Below are 24,137 nucleotides of genomic sequence, written 5' to 3' on the forward strand. Positions count from 1 at the left end.
TTAAGAAAGAAGTAAAAGCGATCCTCATGGTTAAATACACATGATCTATTATTCTGTATTTCTCATGAATCCGCTCTGTACTACCTGCCTGACCCCTTGGTCTATTTGTATTACTTGTATTATCGACTTATTTGATTGTATACGTTCCCTCTTTGTATATTTTTATATTGTTTGACGCACCTGTTTGACTTTGCACACTCTACCTACACCACCTCAACTATCCCTACTCTTGTACTACTGATGCACCTGTGTGACTATACACCCTGCACACACCTACCTCAACTATGCCTTTATGCTATCTCCAAAAGCATTTTAAGCACGCTTAAACAAGTATATGTTCCTTATTTTTGTACTTTTATACTATTGGCGCAACTGACTATGCACCTTGTACCGACACTACCTCACCTGTGACCTACCTCTTGTATTTTGACCTACCTATGTAACTATGCACCTTGTACCTAACTACCTCAACTACTACTCTATCATCCCCTTGTACTTGTAAAGCGCTCTGATATCTGCAAAGATCTTGTTCGCGCTATATAAAACTTTCAAAATAAATAAATAAAATGAATTTAGACCCCTACAGCTTCACTCTGTCACTAATAGTCTCCGCACGTTTAGCTTTTAAACAAATGCCCAAAACAATATGGTGGAATGTATCCTGAAATGTCAGCAGATGACTAAATACCTCTAATAGGGTGTCCAATTTTGTTTCTTCAGCTTTGTGAGTACAGTTAAACAGCACAAGCCTACAGTATGTACTGTGGCAATGTTCTTAAGTAGCCGTGGGTTGCCTGTTAGCAGTATATGGCTGTTATCTAGATTGGCGCCAGCGCGGTGCTAGTACCCTGCCATGCTGATTTCATTTCCTGTGTATGGTCTTGCTCCGGTCTTCGTCCCCATCAAGCAACTGTTAAGACAACGACTGGTCCTCTGGATTACCTATAAACCTGATTCCGTCATTTTGTCCCTTCAAGACATATCGCAAATACCCCACATTTGAACTGCACCGTAGCCTAGGCCACAAAGTGATGGACACTATTAGCGAATCCGGGCACTTAGATGGACTTTATCCAGCCCTACCTTACCAAATATAAATCCCAGATGTCCAGCTTTTTGAAATAGCGCTATTTGAGTTTATAAACATTCCCTACAGAAACTTCTTAATTTGTTAACTCTGTTGCCTCTATTTTTTTTTTTTGCATAAAATAAAATTTGAACCGTGTGAGTAAATGACTGCTGCAGAACACTGCTCATTTCAAAGAGTGGGAAAGAAACACGATGGAGTGACCTTTTCCACTCCGAATATATACTGCATAAAATACTGTTGATCCTTTCTTTTGCAGCAACCTCAACCAATCCTTTTTTATGTGCCAAAGTGTGCTTTCGGAGATGGTCGTAAAATACATAAATTGTGGCAGTACACTTTCACAATTTAGGCAAAAGCGGAAGGGGCATATTATCACGAAACGGCTTTAAATCTGTAGGTCGATTCCGATCCGGTAAAATGCGCTCCGAATCGTCGTACGGAGCGTTTTTTCCCCGTAAGAATCGTACCCGTAAACGCCCCGTACGTACGACGAAGTACGATTCGTACCAGGAGCCGAACTCCGTACGAGTCGTACAGGACTCCGTACGACTCAAATCTCCGTACGAGTCTCACTCGGAACCCGCTGTACGTGACATCACTACGGTTCGCGGCTGGTTTTTACGACCCAGCAAGTACGATTCGTGTCGGGTACGCACCGTACGACCCTTTTCCTACGGAAGCCGAAAACAGTCGTAAACGCAGAGTTCGCGCCGAAACAGGTACGAAATGCCCCCCCCCCCGGGTACGGCACGTACCACCCATGATCACAGGGGTACGCGCCGTACCCCTGTGATCATGCGGGGTACGTGCCGTACACCCAGCGTACATGGGGTACGCACCGTACCCCATGTACGGTGGGTGTACGGCACGTACCCCATGTACGCTGGGTGTACGGCACGTACCCCGCATGATCACAGGGGTACGGCGCGTACCCCTGTGATCATGGGGGTATGCGCCGTACGGTGTGTAGGTGATCGGGCGCTTTTCCGTACGAATCGACGTGTACCGTACGAATCGCGCCCGGGTCGGACGATCGGGATCGGAATCGTCCGGTCGTACGGCGTCCGTACGAGTCGTACGGAAACGGCTCCAGATACGAATCGTACGGACGGGGATTTTACCGGATCGGAATCGACCCCCTGGTGTGAACATGGGCTTCAATGGGAATTCTCAAGGGCATATTATCAAGCCCATTATCGCCGCTTTATTGGAAGATTCCTGCCGCTAAAGCGGTGATAATTTTAGCGCCCTTCTTGATAATATGCCCCCATGTTCTTAATAAAACTGCCCCTCACCCTACGCCAGATTAATTTTCTTCCAAAAACAAAATGGCAATTTCCGAACTGGTTCTCGGCCGTGAGCCGCCAGGCACCACTTTGAGCTAACGTCAGTAAAACTACTGACACACGAGGCTCGGGTAGTCAAAGCTCCCCACGCCAAATGTTAATTGGGTTTTGTTTGTGTTTTTAAACACGGCTACCCTAAGGAGATGCCCTCTGGCTTCCTCCGGGGATAAATGCTTCAGGAACTGACCGGGCTGGATTAAAACGAATTCCTCTAGTGGGATTAGCATTTGCAGATGCAGGGACAGCAACACCCACGTTGAAAACATAAAGAAAGCCCCTTCCTAAAAAAGGCAGGGCCGGCATCGGGCACACCAAGAATATGGCGGTCCTGCCGGCCCCTGCCGACTTGGGGGGGCGTGCCTGTTGCACACAGCAGTGATGCGACAGGCGCCCCCAACATGAGTGGTCATAGGGTCATGGGTCATGACCCGGAAGTGAAAAGAAACACTTCCGGGTCACGCAAGTGGTCAGCACCAGGCCGGTTTGAACCGGTCTGGTGGAAATTGTGCATAAAAGGCTGGGGAGCAGAGGAATCTTCCTCTTTGCCATCTGCGTGCCCCAGCAAACCAGCCTCGCTAGGAGGCTGCTATTTAATTCCCCCACCCACCACCCCTTAAAGCAGAAGTTGTATAAATGTATGATTTTGTTCCCAATTTTAGGTTGTGCTATGTTTCAGTATCATGTTTTTCCCCATTTTTGTGGTAAAATATTGCCGTACTTTAGTGCGATTCCTTGCTCAGGCGGTAAGGTCATGATTAGTGAGCAGTAAATTTAAGGTCCTTAGAGGGCGGCACCATTCTTGAATAGGGTTGCCCAAGGAGGAGGGACAAGTGTCCCTCCTAGAACTCCAGGTGCAGTTACAGCCTTTTTGGCTGGATTGATGCGGGGGAGTGGAGATTCATGCTTTTCCTTGGCTGGTTGGCCACCCCGCACATGCACAATGGCGCCAGTAAAGGGCGCAGAACTGCAAGGGCCCCTTATGGAGATAGTATACAGAGAGTACTCGGGTAACCGGGGGGAGAAGTAACCTCACGGTGAACGGGTCCTCTGCACATGCGCACTCCGGCTGGAGGGCGTGCTTAATTGATAAGGATCTGACACCAGTTATTGATCTTGCCGTAGGCCCAAATATGGATACGCAGAAAAGTAATGCCATTATGATTGTTAATGATATGTTTAGATTCGAATAGGAATAACTTGTATTAGAGTTAATTTAAGGTTAGCCATCTGACATCTGTATCTATCAATGTAATCAATTTCAATTGTATGTTTTCTGCGTAATTTTTGTAAATATTGTTATTATTAATTGTTTTGTTAATTAATACGGCCGGGGGTTATCTAAAACCCCCTTTTACAGAGAAACTCTTGTTCTTGATGTTATGTAGGTCTTGATAAGGGTGGAGGGGGTATAGGTAGTACCAGGCCATAATGCAAATGCCCTTCTTTGCCTTTCAGCTCCAGAGTGAAACTGATTTATTTTCCTCACAGGGGTCTATTCTGGTGGGCGCCCCTAGCACTAAGAATACGTAGCGCTTACTACCTTTGCCCAGGAGCAGACTAATGCGTCACTGGTGTGTTCTCGGATCACCCCATCCTATCGCCTTAACACGCATCTATTCTGGCAGCAAAGGAAAGGGAAGCTACTGAAACAAGCATGTGCAAACCCAATAGGTTTCGCCTCTTCGAGATCTATTGGCTTTGCCAATGTTTTTGAAACACGTTGCACCGCAGCGCTGGCTGCCGTGCATTGTGGCTTAAAGGAAAGAAATGAATAGCGCTGAGACGCTACCAGTGTTGACAGTTTCACAGCACAAATGCGGATTTACATTTACGTTATAAACATCTGGCGGTGACTCATTTCAAAGCATGCACTATATAAGAGCAATATGCTGCGTTAAAAAAAAAACATCCCGGTAATACCGAACACTCTAATGGAGTGCAAGGTTCAGTAAAACGTGTGAAATCATGTAAAACTGGAAGTACATCACTGACATGGATTAAATTATTATTTATTACACTAATTGCTCAGAAATCGTCAGTGTTTTCCAAGTAGAGTTGTTAATATAGGGCGCGATAGGGCCCCATTTCAATGTCTGTTCTAAAACACTACCTGGTCAGAGAAAACGAGGGACCCGGCCTACTTAAAGCTCTGCTTTCATCAATGTTCCACAGCAGTGGGGTCTCTGCATTTCACCATGCATAAAAACACTGACAAACCCAATAAATCTTTCATGGCCAAAGCTGGCTTTTTAAAGGTGTCAGGCAGGTCAGATTGAGTGGGGAAGTCTCATGGCACCAAATAAATGTAGCATGACAGGTTTATTTTAAGGGGGTTTCATATTCATTAGCTCCGCCCCGTGCTTTCAAGCACAGATTTATTGTAGAACGCGTCCCTTCAATGAAGGATGCGTCATCGGGACAGATGATGTTATATATGAAAAGGAGAGTCAATACAGTACAGGTTGAATGCGGATTATTGGAGCCATTGCATACACTCAAGCAATTAACACTCTGCACATCAACTGCCAAATGAAAGGCAATAACTTTGTACATCTCAGCGCGTCTGAACAGAATTCCAAGTGATTTATTGTGTAAATTACAGATTTACTAGCAAATATCAGACGGACTGTAATTTTGTCACAGATCACACCATATTTATCAAAGGGATGCAATAAGCACCCAGCGCGAACAGTGCTGAACGGCCGCATAGTAATAATGTTAATATTACCCATCTGAATGATTCTCATGATGTTGACCTGGGAAAGATGAACACCTGAGTGGACCCTATCTCCAGTTGGATGCTCAGGTCACCGAGTTATCTCTCCTGCAAATACGATTGGAGTAAGGGCAGCCAGTTTGCAACTTAACTCTGTCCTGCTAAGCATCGCTGCTACTTGCCAGTAGGATATGGAAATTCATTTGCATACTAAAGGTTGTTTGCATAGTAAAATAGTTTTCTTTTGTACAATTGACTGCTCATGCTAACCTCACATGCATAAAACGCATCTGCAAAAGAAGTGGTCGAACGAGGCCCCAAAATCTAATGGAAATTACATTTCTAACTGGCGCTGCTAAGGACACGTCTGCATTGCTGGCCTGGCCCTAGAGTAACTAAATGCAGATAATATATACTGAAGTCTTTTTACAAAAGGGGATATTTCTGTGGTAGGATTAGCAGCTCCCTACAGTATGTTTCTTAATATCAAGCTTGTCTCAGTGTGATGTAGTGACATTTTACTCACTACAAAGGCATACTATTTTCATGGATTTTGTGCATTGACTCATGACTTCCTTTGATTACCTGCTCGCCCTAAGTGTCTGTGTTGCACAATTACTTAACTGTTCATGCAACCGTTAAGTACAAATGTGGCCAAAACACAAACGTATTTTTTTTTGTGTTCAATAAGTTTATTAAGTTTAAAAAGTATAAGAAGTAGATAAATACAATACATAGTGATACAATCGAAATCCATAGACATAGTACTTATGATTGAATCAAATACAAATAATTCCCGCAACCAATATAGAGGTAAAATATAAGAAACTCATAAGGGGAATATCAATGAACCAAAATATCCGTAAACAGTATCACTATTATGAATGGGAGAAGTAGAAAGAGAGAAAAAAAGGAAAAGAAGACAGAGGAAGAAAAAGTAGAAAAAGAGGTAGCAAGAAGAAGGAAAAAAGAGAAAGGGAAGGGAAGGGAAGGATCCACTGCAGTACTACAAACACACACTACACAAATAACAAACAGCAATCAAGTAGAGGACACAAAAGGATACTGGGCAACCAAACCCTTCGAAGCCAAATCCATATAAGCGTCCAGAGCTTTCCAAACATTACTAGAAATCGTAGAGTAAGATGAGCCACATCGACAGAAATGTGCGCGCTGCGCAAAAAAGAAACCCATGCCCACCCTGTATGAAATGACACGGAAGAAAAAGACTTCCATTCCATAAGGATTACCTTAACGGCAACTGTCAGTAAAAGATCAAGCAATTGCAAATCTAAGGTATCCAAAGGCAAGGGCACTCGGGAAGATAAAGGGCCCAAGAGGATCATGGGGAAGAAAGCTGAAAATCAGTATTAAAAATTAATATGAGATGTTTATTTATGAGATCCCAGAAGGGTTGTAAAAGAGAGCAGGTAAAAAACATATGCAGATAATCGCCAGTAGCCAGACCACAGCTCCAACAGAGATCATCGTCCTTCAAGTGTAACAAATGGAAACGCACAGGAGTCCAATGGAGAAGGTCGAGAGAATTTTTTTTAGATTGGGTTAAAGAAGGGGCGATCTTATCACGGAGAGAAAATTTGCCAATCAGCTGCCAGGTGTCTGGCGAAATATGGTCGGTAAGATCCTTATCAAAATGATGTTACCACTTTTGTTGGGTAACAGTATATAAGGCAGGGGAAGTGGAAGACAGAAATGTATAGATCTTTGAAGCCACATGACCAGATCGAAGCCACAAGGAAAATAACATAACAGTAGGAGAATTGGGCTCCAGGCGTACTTTAGCAAGAGCTACTTTGATTTTTAGAAAGGTATAGAAGTCCAAATTGGAGAGCGAGAACTGTTGAGCTAAAGAGGAAAAGGGCAATGGATCATTATTGGAGTCATATAGATGACAAACTAAAGTTACTCCATTAGAGGACCAGTAAGGGATCAACGCAGGATCAATAACAAATTTTAATCTAGGATTACGCCATAAAGAGGACCACCTCGATTTATGGATCGGGGTAGCCACTTTCTTATGCACAGACTTAATCGCTGCAATAGTATCTAAGATAATGGAGCGTGAAAAAGGAATAGATAAAGTGGATGTGGTTAAAAAGGAGGAAAGTGGTAAGGGAAATGAGAGACGTTGCTCAATAAACACCCAGGAAGGCGTGTGTACAGGAGACGAGGAAAACCACAAAGCACCTTGGGAAGCCAAAAAAGCAGTCTGGTATCTTTCCCAATCAGGAAAATTACAACCACCCATCTCATAAGGTTTCCTCAAATACTTATATGCAATTCTAGCCCTCTTATCACTCCAAAGAAACTTAGAAGTAATGGAGTCAATCTCACGAAAAAAAGAAGAGGACAATTTCACCGGAATCATAGAGGAAACAAAGTTAATAATAGGAGTAACCATCATTTTAAGAGTTTGGATACGACCCCACCAAGAAATGTGTTTAGGGGACCAAGGGCCAGATGTATGTGTCAAAATACCGGTCGGAATCGGCCGAAAATACCGATTTTCGTCTGTTTCCGACCGGTATTTTGACATTGGTATGTAGGGGCACTGAAAACATACAGATTCTGTAATTTTACCGAATCAGTAATTTTACCAAATCGGTAAAATTACCGATTCTGTAAAATTACAGAATCGGTAAATGTTACAGATTCGGTAAATTTACCGATCGGTAAAATTACCGAATCTGTATTTTCCTATGTAGGTACCACTTCTAACAGTGCTACAGGGCCTTTAGAATTCATTATTTACCATATAATACAATTGCATGGTAAATAACGAATTCTTGTGTACATGCACATCTGTGCAGGTACACCTGTGCCATGTGGCACACAGACATGCCCTAAGGGCATGTCTGTGTGCCACATGGCGCACAAGCCAGTTACAGGGGTGAAACAGGGTGTCAAAGTGACACACTGTCCCCCTTGTAAATTCGGTATTTTTACCGATTCGGTAATTACCGAATCGGCAACTGCCATTGAATCCTATGGGCTTCAAGGCCCATAGGAATCAATGGCAAATACCGTTTCTGTAATTACAGAATCGATAAATACCGAATCATACCGATTCGGTATTTGTTACCGAATTTCTACCTACATTTGAATTACCAATTCATGAATACCGAATCGGTAAAATTCGGTATTTATGAATCGGTAATTCACATTTACCTACATCTAGGCCCAAGTATCTAAAAGTTGACGAACTTTGAGAAGAGTTTGCGCCTCATTATGTGCCACCGTATCATAGAGCGTACCACAAAACCAAATCCCTAGATATTTGAGATGTTTAGATTGCCACTTAAAGCCAGCGGTACCCATATGTGCAGGAAAACAATAAGCATTCAGGGGAAACATCTCAGTCTTGTCTCTGTTAAGCGTATAACCAGAGACCGTAGAAAAACGAGCAATAATATCTGTAAGCGCGGGAAGAGCTGAAACAATATCATCCGAAAAAATAAGAACATCATCTGCATAAGCCGCTGTTTTTATGCGATGCGGACCAAAAGTAAACCCCTTGATATCAGGATGTAGATCAATGAGTCTAAGAAGAGGATCAATAGCTAATAAAAACAAAAGCGGGGATAGAGGGCAGCCTTGACTGGTACCTTGACGGAGACTAAAAAAACTCAGAAGTAGCCCCATTGACACGGATATTAGCTCTCGGTTGGGCATATAAGGACATAACCATGTTGACAAAAGAGTCACCAAGATTATGGGCACGAAGAACAGCATGGAGAAAAGGCCAAGAAACCTTATCAAAAGCCTTTTCGGCATCTAAGGCGAGAGCCGCCGCTGGAAGGGTAGACCGTTGAGCTGTACCGAGAATATGACAGAAAGTACGGATATTGTCTCTAGCAAGTCTACCGTTCACGAAACCCGTCTGAGATGAATGAACTAAAGATGGAATATAAGATTCTAACCGCTTGGCAAGAATCTTAGCAAAGATTTTAGCCTCCATATTAAGAAGGTAAATAGGGCGAAAGTTTTTAGCGTCTGAGATATCTTTGCCGTCTTTCGGAAGTACGACAATAGTGGCATCTGCCGCAGTACCAGAAACCGCGCCCTCATGAATAAAGACATCGAAAACAGCTTTAAGACGAGGAACCATAGAAGGGAGGAAGGTCTTATAAAACATAATGGGAAAACCATCCGGCCCAGGAGCTTTGGCAGACAGGGTTGACTTGATAGCATGCATAATTTCAGCAGATGTGATGGGGCCATCTAATTTCTCTCCATCTGCAGAAGAGACAGATTGTAGAGGAATAGTTTTTAAAATTCCTGGCAAGCTTCAAATGGTGATTGATTAGTGGGGGTATAGAGAGACCTATAAGTAATAGAAGAAATTTGAGAGGATTTAAAGTTAGACTCCTGAAATTTCAAAGTTGCAGCTACAATCTTACCAGCCTGATTCTTCAGGAGTAACCGTTTGGATTTCTGGGCCTGAACCCCAATATGAGCTCTTTTGGTAATGATAGTGTTGTAGGAATATTTCAAATTTTTGATGGAGTGCAACAATTGTGTATCATTAGTACGTTGAAAAATAAGCTCCTGTTGTTTAATACTATCTGCTAACTCCGCAAGTTCCCTTTTGATGTCAGCGTTTCATTTCGCCATAACATTAATAATGTGTCCTCGGAGAGTACACTTAAAAGCGTCCCATAAGACCACCGGAGAACTAACTGAGCCTTCATTATCAGAAAAGAAATGGTCAATCTCATTGTGTATGAACTTGGCCATTATCATAGAGAACTTCCGTATTAAGTCTCCAAGAGGAAGGTTTACTCTTAGGAGCGAGATTTAGGAGAGAAAAAGAAAAAGCCGCATGATCAGAGATAAGAATAGGATGAATGTATGGAGAAGATGAGTGCTGTACTAAAGACGAATGCACTAGGAGATAGTCAATACGGGAAAAGCTAGAAAGAGGGGGGGGGTAAGGAGGAAAAATTGCTACCTGTCGGATTATGGAGGCGCAAAATATCTTGAAGATTTGCAGAAGAGCACATATTCAACAATTGTTTAGGAGATCTAGGAGGGCGGAAAGAGAAAGCCGAATTTCTATCCAACACTGGATCAAGTGGTAAATTAAAGTCACCACCAACAATCAAATTACCATTATGTGGAGTAAGAGCTAAATGTTTAGTGATCTTTTGCCAAAAAGAAGGATCATCAGCATTTGGGGCATAAATGTTCAAAACATAAAGATCAGCAGAACCATTAGACAATCGAAATAACAACCAACGGCCCACAGAATCATGCTCAACAGAAATGACTGATAACCCAGATTTTTTGGAAATTAGAGTTATGACCCCATTCTTCTTGCCAAGGGCATCCGAACACATCACATCAAGAACCCATTCTTTCCGTAATAACAACGCTTCTTTATAGGAGACCTTTGTTTCTTGTAAGAACACTAAATCCGAAGAGAGAGATTTACAATAATGAAGAACCTTAGCCCTCTTAACCGGATGGTTTAATCCCTTAACATTAAGGGAAACTACATTCAAACCAGACATAGGTTAACATAGAAATAAAAACCGAGTAAGACGTATGGTAGAGGGAGTAAGACGTCAAACAAAACACATACCAAGGACCAACAATGCTCTATACCAAAAGAGAGCACTACACGAGGATCCAGAAGGAAAAAGGGAAAGAAAGGGAATGAAGAGAAGAAGAGGAAAAGAAGAGGAGAAAGAGAAGTACCAGAAAAGAATAGAAAAAGCAAAGGAAAGAGATCCACCAGGGAAGGTCTAGAGAGGACCAAACTCATACCAGGGGAGACATGGATGCGGGAAGCAAGCAGACTGCCGGGAAACAGGCAATAATCAAATTAAAAGTAACAACCTAATAATATCCAGAAAAGTAGGTGATAGGCAAAAAGGGTAATAAAAGAAGCAGAGCCATGGAAAATAGAGAGCGGGATAAGTGTGAAGGTCTTAAGAGGTCTGTGAACTAGAGAAAAATAGGAAAACAAAGGCGCAATACAGAGTAAAATAAAAACATCATGAAAATATATGAGCAAGCAATCATCAAAAACAAAAAAAGGCGATCTAAAAAGCAAACAGACAACTAAATGAAAAGAAATAACAAGTACCCTGTATATGAACCATAAGTACAAAATATGCAGAGTTATCGTTTAAGAAAGTCTATAAGAAAGAAATATAATGCAAAACTATGAGCCAGAATTGGCAATATAAATCCTGAGAGGAGAAGAAAAAAAAATAATGAACAATATACATAAAATATAAACCACCAGTGAAGGAAGCAAACATATCAACAGACAGAATAATGCGTAATAAATACTGTAATAGAAAGCATCATGAATGAATATGAGCCAGAAATAACAATAAATAGAAATTCATCAAAAGTGCAGGAAAAAGAAACGTATAATGAAACATTTAGATAGAGGGTACAATGAGCTTATAAATTATTGAACCGAGTGTAAACTGATCGTACATCGTAGGCACAAAACAAAAAGATCTAAATCAACATATGATCAATAGAGACAAGAAGAAAGGGATCAACAACATACGAAGTACTTTCAACATGTGGAACAGAGAGTCCTTCAAGCGAACGCTGTTCATAATACAAAGATAGTAGGAATAGACCTTGTAACCATGTAACAATATTGAAGCAGAAATATTACAAGAAACAGTACATCAGAACGAAGAAGGAAGAATTGTGGTGTATAAGAAAGAAGTATATACGAAAAAACCAGAATAAGTGGAATGAAGATCAAAACAACAACAACATCAACAACAACAGATAAGGCGAGGGACAATGCAGGGAAGGAAAAACAACAAGATAATACGAAGCGGGATAATACCACGCGAGGGGAAGATGAGGTGATGAAAAATCCTGACAAAAAGTATAACGACAAAAAAAAAAAGAAAAGAACACCAGATACAGCTAATGTCAAAGACAATGACACAGAACCGCCATAAAATAACACTAAAATAAAAGAATAAGAACTAAGGATACAAAAAGAGCAACTAACGCAGATTAAATATTATACAAAGAAGAAGAGACCAAAACGTCAGGGAGAACAAAGAAACCAATAGGCTACGAAGAAAAACACAGGTAGCCATGATGAGGGAAATACGAATAACAAGACACCCGAAAGGGTGAGATGAGCCAAAAGCAACACGCATCATTGAAACAGTTACATATTGCAGACAGAAACATGTAAGAAGCTACACAAAAGGAGAAACATAAAGAGAATCAAGTGCCAGAAGAGCCAGCAGTAGGAGACGAAGGACCAGGAGCAGGCGAAGAATCCATCTGTGCTTAAGAAAAGGAAGCTATCCAAAAAGAAAGAAAGATCAGAAGGTTTGTCAAAAATACGATATCGACCCTTAAAAGTGATACGAAACTTGGAAGGACCAGCAAAAGAAAAGGGAATGTTCATGTCCAAAAGAAGTTTGCGCAGATTAAGAAAACCTTTCCTTCGAATTACAGTGTCCCTAGCAAAATCCTGTGAGATAGCAATCCGATGTCCTTCACAAGTCACCGATTTAACCTTCCTCATATGAGCCAAAATTTGTTCCGAATGCTGATGACGCAGTAGTTTAAAAATTACCGCCCTCGGATGTGTGGAAGATTTGGGTTTGAACGTAGGAACTTGATGGGCTCTTTCAATTTCAAAGTCTCTCTGAAAATAAATTTGTAAGGTAGAAGGAAGCCATTTGGATAGAAAATCAATCATTGAGGAGGCTGATTGTTCCGTATCTTCAGGAAGACCAAAAATACGTAAATTACTCCTCCGATTACGATCCTCTTGCTCTGTGAGGTCTCTTCGCAAAGCCGCCATTGAGCGTTCCATCTGGTGAAGAGCCCTCGAATGTTGATGTGCATTATCCTCCACCACACTGATACGGGATTCTGCAGTTGTAACTCTGAGAGATAATGCCTTAAAGTCACTCCTGATAGCTGCAACCTCAACTTGCAATAAATCGGTATTAGTTTTGGTAGATTGCGCAATATCATGTACAGCATTGAGGCGCGCCAAAATAGCATCTAAAGTGGTATTAGCATCCTTCTGAGAAGACTCAGGAGTGGGGGACTGTTGTTTAGATCTTTTTAGAGTCCCTTTAGAGTCTTTAGTAGTGGGGGAAGGGCCCATGGTGTCTGCCATAGGAGCAGGACCCAGTAAACACACCAAAAATGCACCAGAGTAGGAATGCGTAGAGGGACAAAGCAAAAAAGAGGCCAAATGTGACACAAATGACACCTCTCCAAGTCCCACTGGTAGTGAACACAGTATGACCAAAAAGCTCAGACTATGGCCGTGACATTTAGAGCACAAAATGGCGGATAGAAACAGTGAGGCACTTGAAAAAGTATGTAAGTTACCACGGGAGCGCAGAAAAACAGTGTCTTTCTATTGAGAAGTAACCTCTAGATCAGGTTACGTAGCGCAAACACTCCAGATGAGGTAGTATAGCATAAAAAGAGAGCAGAGGGAGGTAAGAAATGTCAGTCAGGAATCCATAGAAGCCAGAAAGCTTAATTCTGCGCCTGCGAGCTGTGAAACACTTTCGAAGAATCAACAATATATAAAAAATAGAAAATATCACCTCATGTCGACTTCAAACAGGAGAAGCGCCCCATTGCATTGCGCTTGTGAGAGGAAACACGAGCGTCGCCACCGCCAAAACAAAATGGCGTCCGCTCGCAGCAATTCCAATAGCGAGACTGCCAAACGAGGAAAACATCAGTTTTTGCCTTCTTCAGCTGTTGGAACGTGCAGCAAAACGTTCACGATACATTCCGAGGCAATATTCCAGGTTCGGGACTGAAGAACGGCTGGAAACGGGAGCCCAAAATCGTCTCGACAGCCGCTGTGATTCCCGAGCTCAAGCGCGATCCGCCATCTCGTAGCGGCGCGCAAGCCACGCCCCCCCAACACAAACATATTTTTTAGGTTACGTTCGGTGAACTAATCCGAAAGGTAACCACTTTACAATTGTAGCCCAAACTCCAGGCTTTCTTAGAGAAATTGAAGCCTGTCCATCGAGGATTTCAACAACAACAACAAAAAAACAGTGGGTTTTCATTTAAAAAACAGTGGGTTTTTATTTAAAAAGAAAAAAAAATCAAAGCCCTTGGGCACATCACTGTTGCCTGGAAGCTGGCCAATCAGGTAGTTGTATGGTGTTAGGAACTGGATTTGTTTTTCTGCACAATGTGAACGCTTAAACTGGATTGAGAAGATATTGGCCCAGATGTAGGTAATTCTAATTTTCCGACTCATAAATACCGAATTTTACCGATTCGGTATTTATGAATCGGTAAATTAGAAGGAGGCAGATGTAGGTAATTTTTAAAACACAATTACCAAATCTGGAAGATTCGGTATTTACCGATTCTGGCAGGGGGAACGGGGTGTCACTTTGACACCCTGTAGCACCCCAAGTGCAGGCTTGCGTGCCATGTGGCACACATACATGCCCTAAGGGCATGCCTGTGTGTCACATGGCATAGGTGTACATGCACAGATGTGCATGTACACCTGAAATCTGTATTTTACCACCGAATAGGATTGGGTGGTAAATACCGACTCCTAAAGGGCCTGTGGCACTCTGTGAAGTGCCACCTACATCTTGATTTACAGAATCGGTAAATTTATCGATTCAGTATTTTACCGATTCTGTATATTTACCGAATCGGCAAATTTACTGATTCTGTAAATCAGATGCCCCCTACATCTCAAAAGCCAAATACCGGTCGGTAACGGCCGAAATCGGCCGTTACCGACCGGTATTTGGCTACCTACATCTGGCCCATTGTTCCTTAGCTCTTATTTATATGAAGAATGCCTTACCAGGTAGTAACAGGAGGAAGTAGTAACAGCGGGAGGAGGGCAGGGAGAGGGAGACAGTCTACAGAGACACACACTCTATAAGAGTGAATGTTAAAAAGTGAAACAAGCTGCTGCACCTGTGGAAGAGATAGTGGCGGCTCCTCCACTATGGCAGAAGAGCATTGCCCCACTGGATCACAGCAGTGCCAACTTTAGAAACATAAAATGATAATAACTTAGTTATTATAATTTTATAGTCCGTTTGTGCTGCAGGCGGGTGGTCAGTGCTGCTCTGCTCTGTGCCCACTCCTAATTGCGCAGTGACTGTTCGGTTGGCCCTCTCGGGCCACCCAAAAGAGTCATGCGCACTTCGCTGGTTTCCATGCAGGCTGCAATACAGCCTGCATTGAGAACATGCCCACCCCTCGAGCCCCGGGCTAAGTGCTGAGTCACGGCGCTCAGACCACTTGCAACGCTGCATTGCAAATACGATTGGAGTAAGGGCAGCCAATTCGCAACTTAACTCTGTCCTGCTAAGCATCGCTGCTACTTGCCAGTAGGATATGGAAATTCATTTGCATAATAAAGGTTGTTTGCATCGTAAAATATTTTCTTTTGTACAACTCACTGCTCATGCTAACCTCACATGCATAAAACGCATCTGCAAAAGAAGTGGTCGAGCAAGGCCCCAAAATCTACTGGAAATTACATTTCTAACTGGCGCTGCTAAGGACACGTCCGTATTTCTGGCCTGGCACTAGAGCAACTAAATGCAGATAATATATACTGAAGTCTTTTTATAAAAGAGTATATTTCTGTGGTAGGATTAGCTGCTCCCTACAGTATGTTTCTTAATATCAAGCTTGTGTCAGTGTGATTTAGTGACATTTTACTCACTACAAAGGCATACTATTTTCATGGATGTTGTGCATTGACTCATGACTTCCTTTGATTACCTGCTCGCCCTAAGTGTCTGTGTTGCACAATTACTTAACTGTTCATGCAACCGTTAAGTACAAATGTGGCCAGAACACAAACATATTTTTTAGGTTACGTTCGGTGAACTAATCCGAACCGTAACCACTTTACAATTGTAGCCCAAACTCCAGGATTTCTTAGAGAAAATGAAGCCTGCCCATCGAGGATTTCAACAACAACAACAAAAACCGTGGGGTTTCATTTAAAAAACAGTGGGTTTTCATTTAAAAAGAAAAAAAATCTAATTTTTATTCGGATAGGGGTTTTTGTTTAATTTTGAGCTGGGGGAGTCTGAGCTTTAAGATCCGATCATGGTTATTTTCCGAGCAGCATGCTCCTACGGGTCAATCGTCACTCGATAGAGATTGAACTTTGTTTAAAGCCCTTGGGCACATCACTGTTGCCTGGAAGCTGGCCAATCAGGTAGTTGCATGGTGTTAGGAACTGGACTTGTTTTTCTGCACAATGTGAACGCTTAAACTGGATTGAGAAGATATTGTTCCTTAGCTCTTATTTATATGAAGAATACCTTACCAGGTAGCAACAGGAGGAAGTAGTAAGAGCGGGAGGAGGGCAGGGAGAGGGAGACAGTCTACAGAGACACGCACTCTATAAGAGTGAATTTTAAAAAGTGAAACAAGCTGCTGCTCCTGTGGAAGAGATAGTGGTGGCTCCTCCACTATGGCAGAAGAGCATTGCCCCACTGGTTCACAGCAGTGCCAACTTTAGAAACATAAAATGATAATAACTTAGTTATTATAATTTTATGGTCCGTTTGTGCTGCAGTCGGGTGGTCGGTGCTGCTCTGCTCTGTGCCCACTCCTAATTGTGCAGTGACTGTTCGATTGGCCCTCTCGGACCACCCAAAAGAGTTATGCGCACTTAGCTGTTTTCCAATGCAGGCTGCAATACAGCCTGCATTGAGAACATGCCCACCCCCCCAGGCCTGAGTGCTGAGTCACGGCGCTCAGACCACTTGCAACGCTGCATTGCAGCATTGTGATTAGCTTAAGGGAGGTAGCCTGACGGCACTTCTTCCTGTTCCTGTCGGAGGCAGGAGAGCAGGAGCAGAGAAGACACAAGACCTGGACTCAAGGTAAGTTTTCATTTTTTTATTCCAACCCCTACTCCCACCTGTGTGACACCCACTGCAACATCCCCCCCGCAAACCCGTTCGTGGCCCCCACACAAGCCCCCTACCACCCGCAAGCCATGCCGGCCGCAGGTGGGTAGAGGTAGGGGAGGAGGTATTTGCTTAGGGCAGAAAGCAATGCTTGGAACACAATGTAAACGCAGGGACAACATTAACCCCCCCAAAAAAGTGCCACACGAGTGGAGAGGATGTGGTGCAGCGACTCGAGAGCTGGGGATCCTGGTTCAAATCTTGGCGGTGCAACATCCTGTGATTCTGGCTAAATCACTTAATCTCTCTGGGTGATAAATTGAGTTATATAACACAGTTGCATGACGAAAAAGCAGAAAGTTACAAGACTTAAAAAATAAATCGACCCACCAATGCTGATCAATCAATCAATCAGAGTACTTGTAAAGCGCGCTACTTACCTGTGAGGGTCTGAAGGCGCTGAGGGGAGGGGTTGCCGCTACTACTCGAAGAGCCAGGTCTTGAGGAGTCTTCTGAAGGCGAGTAGGTCTTGCGTCTGCCGTAGGTGGGTAGGGAGGGTGTTCCAGGTCTTGGCGGCGAGGTAGGAGAAGGATCTGCCACCAGAGATTGTTCATTGGATGCGGGGGACAGTGGCGAGGGCAAGGCTGGCGGGGCGGAGATGGCGGGTGGAGGTGTTGAAGCTGAGTCAGCTGTTCAGATAGGCTGGTCCGGCGTTGTGGAGTGCTTTGTGTGCGTGGGTGAGGAGCTTGAAGGTGATCCTCTTGTCGACTGGGAGCCAGTGTAGGTCTTTTAGGTGGGGGGTGATGTGGCGGGGGATGTTGACGATCAGTCGGGCGGAGGTGTTTTGGATGCGTTGTAGTCATCGTAGGTGTTTGGCTGGGATTCCTGCATAGAGTGCGTTGCCGTAGTCCAGTCTGCTGCTGACGAGGGCCTGTGTCACCGTTCTTCTTTCGGTCAGGATCCAGTTGTAGATCCTGCGGAGCATGCGGAGGGTGTTGTAGCAGGAGGAGGAGACGGCGTTGACCTGTTTAGATATGGAGAGGGAGGAGTCGAGGATGAATCCTAGGTTGTGTGCATGGTGGGTGGGTGTTGGTGCTGTTCCCATTGTGGTCGGCCACCAGGAGTCGTCCCAGGCTGAGGGGGTGGGTTTGAGGATGAGTACCTCTGTCTTGTCCGAGTTCACCTTCAGACAGCTGTTCCTCATTCAGTGGGCGACGGCCTTCATTCCCTCGTGGAGGTTGGTTTTGGCGGTGTGCGGGTCCTTGGTGAGGGAGAGGATGAGCTGGGTGTCGTCGGCGTAGGAGATGATGTTGAGGTAGTGTTGGCAGGCCACTTGTGCAAGGGGGGCCATGTAGACATTGAACAGCGTCGGGCTGAGGGATGAGCCCTGGGGGACGCCGCAGATGATGTCGGTGGCCTCGGATCGGAAGGGCGGGAGGCAGACGCTCTTGGTTCTGCTGGAGAGGAAGGATGTGGTCCAGTCAAGGGCCTTCTCTTGGATTCCGACTTCTAGGAGGCGTGTCTTTAGAGTGCGATGGCAGACCGTGTCAAAGGCGGCTGACAGGTCCAGGAGGATGAGGGCTGATGTTTCGCCATTGTCTAGTTGGGGCCTGATGTCGTCTGTGGCGGCGATGAGGGCTGTCTCGGTGCTGTGTTTTCGTCTGAACCCGGACTGGGACGGGTCCAAGATGTTGTTGTCTTCCAGGTGGCGGCCAGTTACATGTTGACGATTTTCTCGATGACCTTCGCTGGGAAAGGGAGCAGGGAGATGGGCCGGAAGTTCTTGAGGTCCTTGGGTTCCGCCTTGGGCTTCTTGAGGAGGGCGTTGATTTCGGCGTGTTTCCAGCTTTCCGGGAATGTCGTTTTTTCGAAGGAGATGTTGATGACCTTCCGTAGTTGGGGTGCGATGGCAGCGTCTTCTTTGTTGAATACATGGTGTGGGCACGGGTCTGACGGAGAGCCTGAGTGGATGGAGTTCATGACCTTGCGTGTCTCGTCATCGTTGACGTTGGACCAGGAGGTCAGGCGGTTGGCGCTGGTGGCGTTCACAGGGGAGGTGGGGTCTGGCATAGTCGTGGCGGTCATGGTGTTGAATCTGTCTTGGATGTAAGCGATCTTGCGGTGGAAGAAAATGGCTTGTGAGTTGCACAGATCTTGTGAGGGCGGTATGTCGTTGGTGTTGGCGCTGGGGTTACGATGCTGAAGAGCTCTTTGCTGTTGTGTGCGTTGTTATCCATGCGGTCTTTGAAGGAGGATCTCTTGGCTAATCTGATGAGGTGGTGATGTCTGCGGGTGGCGTCCTTGTGGGCTGCGTGGTTGTCCAGTGTGCGTTCGTAGAGCCATATCTTCTCCAGTTTCCGGCATGCGCATTTGGAGGTCTGCAGCTCGTCGGTGAACCAGGTGGCTCTCTTGCTGGCGTGGTTGTTGGAGGGTTTCTTGAGTGGGGAGAGGGTGTTGGCGCAGTGGTCGATCCACTGTCTGAGGTTGCGAGCTGCGGTGTCTGGGTTTGTGGGGTCGGTGGGTGGGTTTTGGGCGAGGGTGGTGATCAGCTGGTCTTCGGTAACTTTGCTCCAGCAGCGGCGAGGTAGCTGTTGGGTGCGGTGGTGCGTGGTTGGTTTATTGAAGGTGAAATGGATGCAGCGGTGGTCGGTCCAGTGGAGTTCGGTGGTGTGGTCGAAGGCGACGTGGGTTCCTGTGGAGAAGACGGGGTCCAGCGTGTGGCCAGCGGCATGGATGGGTGCAGTGACGAGTTGTCTGAGGCCTAGGTTGGCGAGGTTGTCGATTAGGGTAGCGGAGTTGGCGTCCTTGTTGTTCTTGAAGTGGAAATTCAGGTCCCCGAGGAGGATGTAGTCCGTGGAGGCGAGTGTGTAGGTGCTGGCGAGGTCGGCGATGGAGTCGCTGAATTGAGCTCAGGGTCCGGGGGGTCTGTAGATGAGAGTTCCTCTAAGGGTTGTGCTGGGGTCGGTGTGGATCCGGAAGTGCAGGTGTTCGGCGGTGTTGAGGGTGTCGTCTGCATAGGTGGCGACCTTGAGGGTGGACTTGTGGACGATGGCTATTCCTCCTTCAGTTCCGTTGGCGCAATCCCTGCGGGTGATCTTGTAGCTGTCCGGGATGGCTATGGCGATGTCGAGCGCCGAGGAGTCGTTCCACCAGGTCTCGATCAGGAAGGCCACGTCTGGGGCGGAGGTCTCGAGCAGATCCCAGAGCTCGATGGCGTGTGTGCGTGCGAAGTGGGTGTTGAGTAGTATGCAGCGGAGGTGGTTGGGCCCAGTCCTTGGGGGTTTGGTGGTTCTGTCACAGGCGAAGCTGCAGGTGTGGCAGGAGAAAGGTCCGTGAGTCCGTTTCGGGGCGGCTTGGAAGCAGGTGTGGTTTCGGCCGGTGTTGAGTGCGTGCAGGGTGCTGGCGCCGAGGCAGATGAGGAAGGCGTTCCCTCAGTTGTTGGTGATAAGGACTAATGGAAGCTTAGAACTAAATAAAATAAGCGGCTTCTGGGAGAGCGTCATATTGATGATCAGTTGCAAGTAGAGTGATGAAAAGGGGTTTGGATGAATGTAACGGTTAGGATGCTCTGGAACATTTTCGTTATTTAGAGGCATTGTCTGCTTAGCAGGGGTAGCAGCAGATAGCTCTGCTATTTCTCAAGAGTGATCGTTGCCTACGAGCCAATGAAGCAGCACTGCATGCACCTTGACGCGCCATCATCATAAACCACCCAGCTATACCACTCGCCGTTGTCGCTCCGATGCCCTATATGGGTAGTGCGTATGGAAAAATGGACAGCAAGGGCAGTTCGCCCACCAGTCACTTTGGACGTGCGGATTACCCATTCTTTATAGTGGGGCCTTGCCCCAGTCATTCCAATAGCTAGAGGTTCATCTTCATCCCAGGTTTAAAGACCTGACCAAACATTGCATAAGTATGTGCATCTTAATGAAGGTAGGAGAAAGGCCTGGGATTTGCATTTATTCATTTGGTTCCTTGCCCTCATCTATTGATTTTGTATCGGGCAGTGTTTTCTGAATGCATCGAGTGGACTTAGTTTGTTTTGGGGTTTAATATAGCTTTTGTCTGTGTTAGTGGCGTGCCTCTTTGTTTGATTTATTATCAAAGGTGTGGTTAGCCATCAAAAAAGCAGCGTGGGGGCACCATGTTTGCATGTGAAAAACCTTGACTAATAACCGCTGCTGTAGTCACAGGCTGACAGGCCCATCAGCAATAGTCAGGCAGATACTTTACAAAATTGAGAAGTTAACACTTGTTTGATTTTATACTGCAACTCTTTTTTTTCTAATCTTTTTAGTGTGAAAATATTCTGAAGAACAAAAATGGCTACATTGCATCAACTGTAACAAAATTGACGTAAGTTAACAAATATAATTCTTTCTCATAAAACTGTTTTTTCTAAACAGTATGCTTACGTTTTGTGCACTTTACACTCTTATTCTTAAGAGTAATAGCAAGAGCTGTTTCAACTACATTGGCTGCTTGAAATGTGAACTCACCCCACCTTTTCAGGCAAAATTATTTAAGCCTTATTAGAAGATACTGTTTTGAACAAATAACAGTAATGGTAAGTCTCCAATTGTGAGCTTGCTTGAAGCTCATCATGTCTGAAACATGTATGACGATATCATGTGTAGTAGTGTTGTTCCATCTGGCGACTTCTGGAGTCCAAAGGATTCCAATTGCATGTTTTCTGCAGACAATTTGACATTGCCGCCTGCAAGGACACATTCTTGTCCCCTCCCCAAAACCTGCTGTACCTGATGGGTGGGAGAGGTAGTCCATCAGATGCCTTTGTGGTAGCAGAGCTTCAGCTTCTTAGAGTGGCACCTACCCACCCAATTCCTGCTTGTGACAACAACATTTCCCTGTGATATATCTCCCCAGATATGTCTATTCCACGTCCATGTGAGAAACCCTAAGTTGGTCACAGAAGAGAGCCCTCAAAATTGGAACACTAGACCAGGATCTATACTTCCCCATGATTAAATGAGCACTTGGTCTTTTGAAAAGTGGGCAGCCTTCCATGAGGCCAGGCCTAGCCACTGAAGGTGGATTGATAATGGCTCCACCCGGCATATGCTTATGACGTCATTTAACGTTGCAGCTACACAGGCATCTTAATTGGACTGTTGACTCTTCAGCAAAAGATGCGCTTTTGGACAGAAATCTGAGATTTTATTTTAAATTGTTAACACCTAATAGCTATTTAGAAGCCTTTCTTGACAAGAGTGAAACACGTTGGCTGGTAGTTTGATGAATGTCTAGGATTGTGATTCATTATTAAAGAATACCGTCTGGTACGGAATATTGTTGCAAAGTAAGAATCTTCAGGGTGTCAAGTTGTAGGTTCCAAGTATATCTTTATTTGTAGTAAAGTTACAAGAAGCTTAAGGTAGAGCCAAGATGGTAATTAAGCATAAAGTACGCCCCACCAGGAGCAGTAAATCCTTACTGCTCAGCCTGCTGATACCAATTGCCTAACCTCATGCACCCAACATTCTATGCAGTCATAAAATGCCATCACATTCCACACACCACTAGGCTGAACAGCAGGAAAGGGGTAAAGAAAGAAGAAGGGAATGAAATAACCTCACAACATATCCTCTTCCTTTACACCTAAAAGAATGAATAAAATGAATAAAGAACAGATCCAAAACGCCAAATAAACTGTGGCGTAGGGAAGGAAAATGCGAAGCATATAATAAACAATGGCATTAAAAGAGAGGTGCGAAATAACACCAAATGCAACAATAATACAACATGAGAAAGCACACGCACCACCCCCTTTCTCGCAAAGAGAGAACAACAAAAATAAAATAGAATTACACAGAAATAAGAAACATAACAGAAATAAAAGAAGATAAGAGGCCTCAGAATATGAACAACACGTACAAAATTAGAACGCCAGACATCTCCGGCTCCCTATGAAGAGTGAATAACATCCGCCGTACAGCAAATAGTGGACCAGCACAGTAAGCATGGCAGGACACCAAACACACAACATATGGAAAGAAAGTATGTACGTGATGAATGAATGTCACAGTAGGATGGTACAAAAAATGCACTAGAAAGAAAACAAAGCGGGATACACTCACCCATCACAGAAAACAATGAATGGGATACATTCACCCACAGGCAATAGAATTCAAGAATACCAGAATTACACAACAAAAGGTGGGGTACACTCACCGACAAGGAAGAATCCGGGATACACTCACCCTACAAGAATATAAGGGATACACTCACCCTTCAGCAAACGAGCAACTCAGAAAAACCAGAATTACACTGTGCACTAGATAGAACACGTAGAATAACAAAAAATGCACAGAAACTAGTGTAGCGTGAAGAATAACAGAATGCATAGTAAATATAATGCACATCAGATAAAGCATATAATAATCATTACAACCTGAAAAGGAATTATGTCGCCGGTACTCGATCTAAGTACCCGAGTGTCAACAGATATTGTATAAAACAATCAATGTAAATATAACAAGAAATAATCTCACAGATAGAAAACTGAAGTACTCGAGTGTAAACTAAGAAATGCATGTTAAAAGTTATGTATTGCAGTGCCAAAATATGCCAGAAGATGGCAAACCAATCATACTTTAAAGTATATTGGCACTACAAATATTATGCACATCGGTAATCACAATATGTCTACTTCTCAATTCTGCCAATCGAAGACTAGAAGCTAAAACAAACGTGCATAAAAGAGTGAAAGAAAACATCATGACAGGCAACAAATATGCAAGAAAAAAAATGTGTAAGTAAGAAAAAGGAAAACAATGAACTAAAATAAGAAATGTAGCCACCTAGTCCTTATTTGTTTGTGGTGATAGTATGAAAACATGGTACAGTCAAGACGAAGAACTTCCTGCCTGCTAAGTCCAGAATAACTGAGTATTCGTGAGAAAAACAAGTTGACGAAGAACGCTCACCTCACGCCAAACAAACAAATGCTCCTACGTGATTGCATTTGTGAAAATCAGGCAGCAGCAGGACGTCCAATTCTGTGTGTAACAGGTACTAAGCAGGATGCCAGTTCGCATTGA

The 24,137-nt window shown here is 44.2% G+C and overlaps 1 protein-coding gene across 1 annotated transcript in view; it reads left to right on the forward strand.

The window, feature by feature from the left end:
- The window catches only part of LOC144755781 (uncharacterized), a 548,432-nt gene that overhangs the window by 285,506 nt on the left and 238,789 nt on the right, over positions 1–24,137 (forward strand). The window contains exon 5 of the mRNA XM_078645019.1: positions 21,374–21,432. Coding sequence (XP_078501145.1) covers positions 21,374–21,432 — 59 coding nt within the window. The remainder of the gene's footprint in view (positions 1–21,373; positions 21,433–24,137) is intronic.

Source organism: Lissotriton helveticus, chromosome 5_1 (assembly GCF_964261635.1).
Source record: "Lissotriton helveticus chromosome 5_1, aLisHel1.1, whole genome shotgun sequence".
Lineage (NCBI taxonomy): Eukaryota > Metazoa > Chordata > Amphibia > Caudata > Salamandridae > Lissotriton > Lissotriton helveticus.